At 40.5% G+C, this 12,704-nt stretch overlaps 1 protein-coding gene and 1 pseudogene across 1 annotated transcript in view; both read right to left on the bottom strand.

Moving 5' to 3' along the window:
* Nucleotides 1–826, bottom strand: part of LOC111722150 — an 8,410-nt pseudogene extending 7,584 nt beyond the window's left edge.
* A 4,857-nt stretch (nt 827–5,683) lies between these two features.
* TEX11 (testis expressed 11) overlaps nt 5,684–12,704 on the bottom strand; it is a 159,812-nt gene continuing 152,791 nt past the window's right edge. Inside the window, 2 exon segments of the mRNA XM_012812714.1 lie at nt 5,684–5,755; nt 7,119–7,283. Of these exon segments, the coding sequence (XP_012668168.1) occupies nt 5,684–5,755; nt 7,119–7,283 (237 nt within the window).

Genomic DNA, 12,704 nt, shown 5'->3' with positions numbered 1-12,704 from the left:
TTGTTGTTTTGGCGGGTCCGGGCTGGGGATTCGAACCCGCCACCTTAGGTGTACGTGGCTGGCGCCTTAGCCGGTTGAGCTATAGGCACCGAGCCAGATAATATAATTATTGAGCAGGCAAATAATCATCCCAAAGTCTGCTAATGAATGGATCAATGTTTAAATTATACATATACTAGTTTATCTGTTGCCTCTGTTAGAACATAAGCTTTCTGAAGGAGAGACTTTGTCTTCTATTTGTTCACTACTTTATCCCTAGTACTTATACAATGCCTTGTCAAGTGTAGCAAGTGTTCAGGAAATTTTTGTTGCATGAATAAAAGAGCCCAGTGATAGGACTACAAAGCACATCACTAGGCTCTGTCTCAGCTCTCTACTAGTCAGTATGTTTTATCATTTATTTGGTTAAAGAAATTAATTAGCTGGCTTGCTCACCAAATATGTAGATAACGTGAGCCTGACAGTGATAACTAACATACTAAGGCTATACTCTGTATCCGGAAAGATCCCCTGGCAAGAGCAATTTAATAGTGATAAATTCAATTAGTTAAAAAAAAAAAAAAAGAACCCTGGAACTACAAGCAGAGACATTAGTTAATATTAGGCAGTACAGTATGTGTGGGATAAAGAAGTTTGCATTCATTCAACACATTTTTTTAAAAGTGCCAGATTCTGGAAATACACAATGGTGAGGGAAACACACTGTCTGCCCTCATTGAATGTAAAGACTATTGTTGAAAACAGATAATCAAATTATTCCACAAACAAGTGTTGTTTTGATGAAAATATTTCAAATTGTATATGAAAACACCACACTGTACCCCATGACTGCATTAATGTACACAGCTATCATTTAAAAAAAATAAAATAAAAATGTGAAAAATAAAAGTGAGTCCTAAGATAACTTATAGCAAGAGAACCTGACCTAGTCAAGGTAGGTTTTTCTAAGGAAAAAGATAAGTAGGAGTAAACTAAGTTGAAGGCAGGGAAGAGTAAACATTTAAGTCCAGTGAGCCAACAGTGAAATGTAGTTTTATGTTAATGTGGTCTCCTTTTCTTCTTGGCTGGGGTTGGGGTCAGGATCAGGGCTATGTTGAGGCTCAGCTAGCAATTCAGCTTGTTTGCTCTCTGGGCTGGCGGCCTGGCTGATGACTTGGCCAGAGTGTTTGCTATGGTTTGGATCAAAGGGGCAGCTCTCGTAGTCAGGACTTTGGGGTTTGGGCTCAGGTGACAGCCTGCATGGCTAGGAGACAGGGATCATATAAAGGGAATGGGCAAATAAGTAAATATTTGAGGTTAATGAGAGCCAGGCTTCTCAATGCTGGAAGAGTTACAAATAGGAAAATGGGGAGGGTGAGAATAAACCCACTAGTGTTGGACTGAAAATGGAGGTACCAGTATGAACTCATGGTTTTTTATCTATGTATATGTATGTGTATACATTTAGCAGCCCGTATAGCCTATGGCTAGGAGGAGTGAGAGTTATAGGAAATACCTGTAATGGAACACCTTGGTGAAAAGGGCATGGAAAGAGATTTGGTTCTAACAAGCATGAGTGAGCTCGAGATGAGAGCATTGGTGAATTGGCAGTCTCTACATCTGTGGTGTTGAGAAGCACGAGGTCAGCCTTATATTAGGCTGGAGAAGGCAGTCGCGAGGCATGCGCATTCTATCATGGATCCACTTACTCTGACTCTGTCTCCTCTCCTGCCTGCAGAATGCCAGCACGGCATCTCTGCTGAAGATTACCAAGCTCTGCTAAAGACTAAGAGCTATCTGTTCTAAGAAGACCTTTACTCTCTCTAAGATACTCTGTCTCTCTCCCCCAGCTAAAGTAGATAGCCCTCAAGCACCTACAAGAAACTGTTCCTCAGCAAGGTAGCTTAGTGGTCCACGTCCAGAACCTACCTAAGCTGGGCCCAAGACCTGGCCAGTCCTGGGCTCTGACATATACATGTTCATGTGTATGTTTGTGTACATATATATACACATACACAAGCATTTATGTCCTAGTTCTGTCCACTGAGAGGACCTAAAACCAACAGTGCCACAGTAATAATGAGTATACCTCTGGGATCCAGATTTTGGGCAATAACTACCATCCTCCATTAAAAAGAGCAAGGGGCTCCTTGGAGAAATGACTGATTCTAGGCTGGGAGGCAGGGAAAATTGAATGTGAGCCTGGAGAATCTTATTGTGCCACAAAGTAAGGAAGTGCTCAAAGAATAATGTGGACATGTTAAAAGGGTTAGGAGCCAGTTTTTCACAATGATAATAGTGGGTTATAAAAAACTGAATAAGATAGGAACCATTAGATTGTACTAAAATATATTTTAAAAAGTGAATAAGTAAATAAGTAGGGAGAAAGAAAAACATCTAGTTTTATTTTATTAGTTAGGGCCAACTAATAACTGAAGAAGGAATTATGGAAATGGAAAATTAACATTTAGAAACCATCACAGTAAAAATGGATTTAGGCAAGAATTGCCAATGGATGCTAAAACCAGTGGTGAAAATTTAATGAGGAACAGGATGCTTACTTAGTCTCAATTTATCTTCCACTTTATAATTACTTTATAATTACTTAATTACTAACTACAAAAGATTTATCAATTAACTTTATTTTGAAGAAAACTGGCAGACACCATCTTAACTGTAAGCATAATAGGGCATATTGACATTGTGTGCTAACTGGTATGATGCACCAAGAACATATCACTTTTGTGGTATGCCTTCTACAAATACATAGACTAAATCTAATCATCAGGGAACATCACAGTCACCTAAACTGAGGTTCATGCTCAAAGTAATTAGCTTGTACTCTTCAAAATGTCCAGGTCATGAATGATAAAAACAGACTGAGGAACCATTTCAGTTTGTAGGAGATGAAGGGCAACTGATAACTAAATACAACTTATGATCCTGAATTTATGAAGGACTTTACTAGGACAATCAGTGAAATTAGAATGGGGTAGAATCATATTGTTAATTTCCTAATTCTGATGGTTTTACTATGGTTATGTAGAAGAGTATCCTTGTTTTTATGAAATATGCACTGAAGCATTAAGGGGAAAGAGGACAGGATGTCTGCAAATTAATCTCTATTGGTGCAGAAAAAAAACAAAAAGAGTGAATAATAGGCTACTCAGGAGACTGAGGCAAGAGAATCACTTGAGCCCAAGAGTTTGAGGTTGCTGCAAGCTATGTTGCCAGGGCCCTCTACCAAGGGTGACAAAGCGAAATTCTATCTCCAAAAAAAAGGTTTAGCCAGGTGTAGCATAACTGTAATCCTAGCACTCTGGAAGGCCCAGGTGAGTGGATCCTTTGAGCTCAGGAGTTCAAGACCAGCCTGAGCAATAGCAAGACCTCATCTCTACCAAAAGTAGTAAAACTGAGGCAAGAGGATCACTTGAGGTGGTGCCCATAGTTCAGTGGGTAAGGTGCCAGCCACATACACCAAGGCTGGCAGATTTGCTGGCCCAGGCCAGCTAAAGCAACAATCATAACTGTGACAGAAAAATAGACAGGCATTGTGGCAGGCACCTGCAGTCCCAGCTACTTAGGAGGCTGAGGCAAGAGAATTGCTTAAGCCCAAAAGTTTGAGGTTGCTGTGAGCTGTGACTTCACAGCACTCTACCAGGGGCAACAGTGGATCACTTGAGCCCAAAAACTTGAGTTGGTGTGACCTATAGTACCATAACACTTTAGTCAGGGGGCCAAAGTAAGACTCTTGTCTCAAAAAAAAAAAAATCAAAAGTTTAAAATTGTTAATACAAACCCACTGTGTGGGAGGAATGCCCACATAAAACTAGCTAAATGGACTCGGCACCTGTGGCTCAAGAGGCTAAGGCACCAGCCACATACACCTAAGGTGGTGGGTTCGAATCCAGCCTGGGCCCGCCAAACAACAATGACGGCTGCAACCAAAAAAAATAGCCAGGCGTTGTGGCAGGTGCCTGTGGTCCCAGCTACTTGGGAGGTTGAGGCAGTAGACTCGCTTGAGCGCAGGAGTTGGAGGTTGCTGTGAGCTATGATGCCACAGCACTCTACCCAGGGGGAAAGCTTGAGGCTCTGTCTCAAAAAAAACAAAACAAAACAAAACAACAAAAAACTAGTTAAATGAAATGTGCTCTTTTAATTTAGGAAACTGAGCAAAAAGACTCGAGAGTATTGTGCATTTTGTAGAAGCCTAGCTGCCTGGGAGAGCATGGCAGGGCCTGCAGGTAAGGTGATAACAACCTCCTGTTTGGAACTCTGACCATGCAGTCAGCCTGCCAGATAAGGGTTGATGGCCTATCTGTGCAGGAGACATGCCTCAAAGGTTGATTTGAGTGAGAAAAACTCCATCGTAAAAGCGGGCGAGGGGGGGTTCCAAACTGCAAGAATACAGAAATTGAGCCTGTTTCTCAGAAACTTAACTGAGTACATGGAAGAAAAAGTTTTACTTCCCTGTTTGTCCTAATCTTTAACTTTGACAATGGAAGTCAGATAATGCAGGGTTGTTTCGGATCTTTAGAGGAATAGCTTGAGGCTAGTCTTAAGATGGTTATCTTACTTTCCAGGACTTTTTGTCTTTTCTATAGTTTAAGATAAGAATAGAGAAAGTTAAGATTATTGATCAATGTAGCGTATGTGATTAGTTTACTATAAAAGGTAGTCATGAATAAAGACATTTTGCTACTGCCACCCCGAGTAGTAGTCGTTTCTTGCTTTCATAAATTCCAGGAGCAAGCTTGCACCTGTGGCCAAGCTGTCCTTCTCTCCCTGTGCGAAATCACCACCCAACACCACTGGGTGAAAAAGGCAACAAAATCTTACAGTTGGTACACTAATGCCAGTCTAGCCAGAATCAGGCTACTCCATTCTGCATGGGTCAGACCTCACTGGAACACAAGATTTGGCTTTTGGAAGGTGAAGTGACCAGATCACATAAGGAACAGCTAAGGGGTCTGAGAGTGTTTAACCTGAAGGGGGAAAAGCCTATAAGGACAGGGAGGGGCCTGACTCTGTTTTCAGTTCTCCAAAAGGTGTCTGGGACAGAGAAGCAGACTTGTTTATAGACTGCCTGATTTATGTTCTATATGAAGAGCTTTTATTTTTTTTGCAGTTTTTGGCCGTGGGCTGGGTTTGAACCCATCACCTCCAGCATATGGGGCTGGCACCCTACTCCTTTGATCCACAGGTGCCGCCCTAAGTGGTCAAAGCTACCTTGGAGTTCCTTGTGATAGATTATGTCCCAATAGAGACTGGGCAATTGATTCTAAAGGATGTCAGAGAGAGATTTCATTAATCAGACAAATGCTGGGCCCAGTGACCACTAAGGTCCTTTCAATGAAGAATATGATTCTCTGTTATCTTCAGGTATTAGGAATTTGAGCACTTCAGGAATAAAATACAACTTGGACTGAGCTGAACATTCCCTTTTGTTCACAAGGAGCATAAACCATCTTGCTCTCACATGGGCTATTTCAATGTCCCCAAGAAATGAGCCAGTCACTGAGGTAAAAGTCAACATGCTTTTATTTTAGAAAATTTCATTCAACAACATGAACATAGAGCCTAAGAAAACAGAAACAAAAGCTAAAGAGAAAGTCTGGCAAAATTTAAATAGTCAGCATCTCAGGACAATACATCTTCAAGTTGCTATGAGTTTGCCTGCTCATCTGCCTTGCTCCAATAGTTCTCACTCTTCACAGAAAAGTGAGTCCTTGTTCTTATCTACTGCTTCCATGAGCTCACCATAGGGAGTATTCATCTGGGAAAGCGAATAGCAAATAGACTTATTGATAGGAAAATGAAATGTGGGAAAACTTCCCAGATTCATGGTGATGGCATGAAATTCTAACCCTTATTTTCTGATCTGAGTGATTTCAGATTGGGGAGAAAACATAGTCCTCTCTTTAGAAAGAAGAATACATTATCATTATTATTATTATTATTATTATTATTTTGAGACAGAGTCTCACTATGTTGCCCTCAGTAGAGTCCTGTGGCATCACAGCTTGCAGCAACCTCAAACTCCTTGGCTTAAGCGATTCTCTTGCCTCAGCCTCCCGAGTAGCTGGGACTACATGCGCTCACCCTAATGCCCAGCTATTTTTTGGTTGCAGTTGTTGTTGTTGTTTAGCAGGGCTGGGCTGGGCTTGAACCAGCCAGCCTCCATGTATGTGGCTGGAGCCCTACTCACTGAGCTACGAGCATTGAGCCAGGAATCCCATATTATAAGGGAAAAGGTACTTAAAACATAAAAGATCTTTTGTTTTCATTTGGTAACAAAGATTTTTTTCCACCAAATATTTCCTAGTTATCTAATGGCCCAGAAGTCTGCAACTATGGATAGTTCTTAGAGAAAATGTCTTTTTATTTTTATTATTTTTTAAATTTTTAATGGAAGGAATTTTATTATTTTTTTAAATTTATTTTTTATTAGATCATAATTGTGTACATAAATTCTATCATAGGATACAGTGTGTTGCTTCCATATGCAGTTTGGAAAACTCTCATCCAACTGGCTAACATAGCCATCATGTCTTTCTCATAATTGTTGTGTTAAGACATTTATATTCAACCTTTAGACAAATTCACATGTACCCTAATAGGATAAATTATAGGTGTGGTCCCCACAATATCATTCTCTTCACCTATCCTCCCTCCCCCCCTCCCCCCTCCCATAGTCTAGGGCTCCATTTGGATTGTAGCTTTCCTAAGATAGCTAACAATTAGTTTCATAATAGTGTTGAGTACTTTGGATACTTTTTCTTCCATTCTTGAGATACTTTGCTAAGGAGGACAGAAAATGTCTTTTTAAACTGAGCAGAGGCCAGTCCTTTCCCATAAAGCACTAGACTGTGATGCATATTCCCAGAGCTCAGTATTGACATTCATTTTAATTAGATTCCACTTGTTATCCCTATGTTTTCCCCTGTTCTCCTTCCTTCTTGGTTTTCACTCTAAGAAATTACTGTTTATCATCCCCTAACTCTTGAAGTTATATGGAAAAACGATTAAGATCCTTTTCTAGCCATGGAGGGTTGGGTTGCGTTCTTAGGGAGAGCCCAGCTTATAACCTATCTGTCCCCTAGGTCATGCTGTCTATCCCTGGTCCTGTTTTTCCTCACCTGAGTGTCATAGGTTCTCTTGAGGGAGCCAAGGTGATCAAGGAAATGCAAGGCCAAGTCACACCATTTTTCAGCAGATGCATACTTTTTCCTGCTGTACATAAATATTCCAGTATTCCAGGACTTGATCATCATCCAGAGAATCTCTGGCTTTGGGTAGCCTTCCTCAAATCCAAAAACAATGAGTGCTTTGCAGTTATTACTATTATAGCTCATAGTAGCACTGTGTGTATCTATGCTGTGTTCCATTATTATTAAACAAATAATAGGTGCTCTGCACTGAGGAAGGCCCACGCTACTGAAGAGTAGTAGTAGGAAAGCACCTTGAAGATTCGTCAGCTGTTGAATGTTCCACACACAGCAAGATCTCATGAAGAGACATATAGTGAAAAAGCAATGAGGCTCTCTTCAACTAAGGACAGAATGAGAGAGAGAGTCATGGTCTCCCTGATGCAGAAGAAAAGCCTATATCTTTTTTTTTTTTTTTTGAGATAGAGTCTTACTCTGTCAGCCAGGCTAGAGTGCCGTGGCCTCAACCTGGCTCACAGCAACCTCAAACTCCTTGGAAAATTTCTATTTTTTATTCAAATTCACAAGTAGAATTAGTTATTCCTCTCTGTTCCCATAGCAAGATTTACATTCGTCTAATATAATTTATGTCATACTCTTTTGCAAGATTATGGTATGTATTTGTCTCCTCCTGACTGTTGAGTTCCTTGAAGTATGGGGAGTTTTTCTTATTCATTTTTGTGTTCTCAAAGTCCAGCACTGTGCTTGGCACATAATAAAAGCACAATGGATATTTGCTGAATGGATGAATTAAAACAATGAACAAATGAATCAATACCCAGTCAAATGCTACTTCCCCAGTGAGAATTTCACGGATTTTCCACAATTTATTGCTCAAATCTCTTTATCCCTCTGGCACTTTGTTCACAGGGCCATACTAGCACTTCTAACACTATACTGTCTGTCTCCTGCACTAGTCAGGGAGCTCTGTGAAGGCAAAATGTCATTCACCTTTGTACATTCATAGCCTGGCACGGTGTTTGATACAGTGTATGAATTTTAACTGAATAATTAAAAAAAATGAACAAACATGATCTTCGGGTAGATGAGTAGGTAATAGATATACAGATTATATGAAATGTTCAGAATAGTCAAATCCATAGAGACAGGAAGTAGATTAGTAGCTGCCGGGAGTTGGGAGAGGGAGGAATAGGAAGTGGCTGCTAATGGATATGGAATTCTGTTTGGGAATGAATTGAAAATGTTCTGGAATTAGATAATGGTGATGGTTGCAGAATCTTGTGAATATACTAAAAACCATCAAACTATCTACCTTAAAAAGGTGAGTTTTATGATACATGAATTAAATCTCAATAAAATACAAAAATATAAATGTTCAGAGAAAAAGTACATACCACATAGGCAGATCAGAAAAGAGACTCGGTTTGTACTTGAGAGCAAGTGCATCTCAGGGAGACTTTGTTCGGTCTAAGCAGATGATTTATGTGGAAGAATTAATGGGAAATAAAACTAGAAGTGTAGGCTGGGGCTTCCTAAGCCTTTCCTCAAGGCTCTTCCTCAGAACACTAGTGTCACGAGAAATGTTAACAGATGGTCTATGTAATAGAGTTATTTAGTCAACTACATTTTGTATCTCACCCTTTTGGAGTGTTATAATGATGAGTTATATCTAGAGCCCACTCAGTGTTAATTAACTTTAGTTAATTTAAGGACTTTTTTTTTTTTTGAGACAGAGCCTCAAGCTATCCCCCTGGGTAGAGTGCCGTGGCTTCCCAGCTTACAGCAACCTCCAACTCCTGGGCTCAAACGAGGCTCCTGCCTCAGCCTCCCAAGTAGCTGGGACCAAGGCGCCTGTCATAATGCCCGGCTATTTTTTGGTTGCAGCCATCATTATTGTTTGGCGGGTCCGGGCTAGATTTGAACCCGCCACCTTAGGTGTATGTGGCTGGCGCCTTAGCCACTTGAACCACAGGCGCCAAGCCAAGGACGTTTTACAGTAAAGAAACTATGTGACTTTGTTTAATCCACATTATGTGGAACATTTACTAACATCTTATGGTCTGGAATATTAAGGAGTTTGCATTACCGGCCAAAGATTTTAGAATTTATTCTGCTGGCAATGGGAAGACACTGAAACTTTTTGAGATATGATATAATTAAAGTGTAGTTTTTAATAAGACTGAAATTCCAGTAGTGTTTAGAACAGATCTGAGTGTGGGAAACATAGGTAGGAGATTTGTTTAAAGGGAGCTACGTGAGTAAGAAAGAAGTAGTGAGAGTTAGAACTAAAATAGTGACAATGGAAATGGAAGGGTGTGGGTTCGGGTGCAGTGGCTCATGTCTGTATTCCTGGCACTTGAGGCCAAGGTGGGTGGATTGCCTGAGCTCACTGGTTCCAGACCAGTCAGAGCAAAAGCTAGACCCCATCTCTAAAAATAGCCAGGTATTGTGGCAGGCACCTGTAGTCCCAGCTACTTGGGAAGCTGAGGAAAGAGAATCGCTTGAACCCAAGAGTTTGTGGTTGCTGTGATCTAAAGACACCATGGCACTCTACTGAGGGTGACAACGTGACACTGTATCTCAAAAAAAAAAAAAAAAAAAGGAAAAAGAAAAGAAAAAAAGAAATTAGAAATTGATGTAAGAAACATTCTAAAGGAAGAATTCAATAGAACTTGGTAGCTAATTTAACGTGGGAAATGAGAGACAGATCAATTGAAAATGGCTCTAAAGTACATAGTAGGAATGGCTCAGAGAATTCTCTTATTTTTTTTTTTTTTTTGAGTCAGGGTCTCTGTTGTCTGGGTTACCATGGTGTGATAATAGCTTACAGCAACCTCAGACTCCAGGGCTTAAGTGATCCTCCTGGCTCAGCCTCTTGAGTATCTGGAACCACAGGCACCCACTATCATACCTGGATAATTAAAAAAAAAAAAATTAGACATGGAGTCTGGCTATGTTGCCCAGACTGGTCTTGAACTCCTTGCGTTAAGTGATTCTCCTGCCTCAGCCTCCCACAGTGCTAGGAATATGGATTTGAATCACTGGTCTCAGCCAAATGCTGGTATCACTGAAAGAAAACATTGAAAGGAAATGTTTCTAGGGATAAGAGACAAAGATGACAATAAGTTCTAGTTCATCTTACCATTTTTTTTTTATTTTTTGAGACAGAGTCTTACTTTGTCGCCCTCAGTAGAGTGCTGTGGTGTCATAGCTCACAGCAACCTCAAATTCTTGGGCTAAAGTGATTCTCTTGCCTCAGCCTCCGGAGTAGCTGGGATTACAGGTACCCACCACAAGGCCCAGCTGTTTTTTTAGAAACAGGGTCTTGCACTAGTTCAGGGTGGTTATTTTATTTTATTAATTTTTCTTTTTGGCTCGGCACCTGTGGCTCAAGTGGCTAAGGCGCCAGCCACATACACCTAAGGTGGTGGGTTCCAATCCAGCCCGGGCCCACCAAACAACAATGACAGCTGCAACCAAAAAAATAGCCGGGGTGTTGTGGCGGGCCCCTGTGGTCCCAGCTACTTGGAAGGCTGAGGCAGAAGATCTACCCAGGGTGACAGCTTGAGGCTCTGTCTCAACAAAAAAAAAAAATTTCTTTTTTGTTGAGACAGTCTCGCTTTGTTGCCCTCTGTAGAGTAATGTGGTGTCATAGCTCACAGAAACCTCAAACTCTTGGGTTCAAGAGGTCTTCTGGCCTCTGCCTCCCTAGTAGATGGAACTATGGCACCCATCACAATGCCCAGCTATTTTTTGTTTAGCAGGCCCAGGCCATGTTCGAACCCACCAGTCCTGGTGTACATGGCCAGCATCCTAACTACTGAACTACAGGTGCCAAGCCTTTTATTATTTTATTTTATTAATTAATTTAATTATTTTATTTTATTTTTCTGAGACAGAGTCTCATTCTGTCATCCTAGGTTGAGTGCTGTGATGTCATAGCTCACAGCAACCTCAGTATCTTGAAGTCAGGTGATCCTCTTGCCCCAGCCTCCCAAGTTGCAGGGACTACAGACACCCACCACAACACCTGGTTTATTTTTCTATTTTTATTAGAGATGGGATCTTGGTCTCTCTCAGGCTAGTCTTGAACTCCTGAGCTCAGGCAATCCATCTGCCTTGGCCTCTCAGAGTGCTAGGATTACAGGTGTGAGCCACTGCACCCTGCCCAATAAGTTCTATTTTAAATGTGTTGGGTTTGAGGTAACTTTGGAGATATATAGGCTATTACAGATATGGACTGAAACTGAAGTAGAAGTTAAATAGTCTTTGATCCATTTTTGTATATGGTGTGAAGCAGAGGTCCAAACTTCATTCTGTTTGTTGTGGTTATTCAGTGGTCTCAGTATTATTTGTTTAAAACATTATTTTTTCCAAAGCATCCAATGTACTTGATACTACTATGAAATCAATATATAACCACCTACACAATCATACGAATGGCAAAACATAACTATAGTCTATAAAGTAGAAGGGAAGAGGTGTTAGAGTGGTGGGGAGAGGGGATATGGGAGAAGGGAGGGTATTTGGGGGGACTTCACCTAATGTGCATGATGCAATGGTACATTTCAAAACTATTAAGAATGAGTATAATTGTGATGGTTGTGTTACTTGGTTCAATGTAAACATTTCACATTGTATATCGAAGCAGTACCCTAAACCCCATAAATGCATCAATGTACAAAGTTATGATTTAATAAAAAATAATTATAAAAATAATAATAAAAAAGATTATTTTTTCCCTAGTGATGGTCTTGACAGTTTTACCAAAAATCATTTGACTACAGTCTAAGAGGCTGAGGCTGGTGGATTGCCTGAGCTCAGGGTTTCGAGACCAACCTGAGCAAGAGTGAGACCCTGCCTCTAAAAAATAGCTGGACATTGTGGCTGACAACTGCAGTCCCAGCTACTCAAGAGGCTGAGCCCAAAAGTCTGAGGGCTGAGCTATGATGCCATGGCACTCTACCAGGGGTGACAAAGTGAGACTCTGTCTAAAAAAAATCAATTGACTATAAATGTTAGGGCTTGTTTCCTACCTCTTTATTCTATTTCATTGATCTATATTTTTATCCCTATGTCAGTACTACATTGTCTTGATTTTATTATAGCCTTGTATTAAATTTTGACTGCAATACCAAGCTGATTCATGCAGTGGACTGAGCAAGCTTGTATCCAAGTGTAGTAAGTTGTAAATAGACAAATAAGAGTTATAATTACTTTATATAATTTTGTGTGTTTCAAAGAAGCAGAGAGAAGTAAGGAATGCAAGTAGATATTTATAGCTTGCTATATTAACTTTCTATTTAACATTTTTGGTTTTCCTTATTTCTTCCTGTGACTTACAGTTATTTTCTAATGTGATTTCCTTACTCCAAAACAGGTTCCCACCTGCCTCCTTTGTACTATTATTTTAAAAATATGTTATTATGGCTCGGCGCCTGTGGCTCAAGTGGCTAAGGCGCCAGCCACATACACCTAAGGTGGCGGGTTCAAATCCAGCCGGACCCGCCAAACAACAATGATGGCTGCAACCAAAAAATAGCCGGGCGTTGTGGC

This window comes from Otolemur garnettii, unplaced genomic scaffold (genome assembly GCF_000181295.1).
Source record: "Otolemur garnettii isolate 467f Iridium unplaced genomic scaffold, OtoGar3 scaffold00219, whole genome shotgun sequence".
NCBI lineage: Eukaryota > Metazoa > Chordata > Mammalia > Primates > Galagidae > Otolemur > Otolemur garnettii.
The sequence above is the reverse complement of the archived record's forward strand: the minus strand, read 5'-3'. Positions and strand labels throughout refer to the sequence as shown.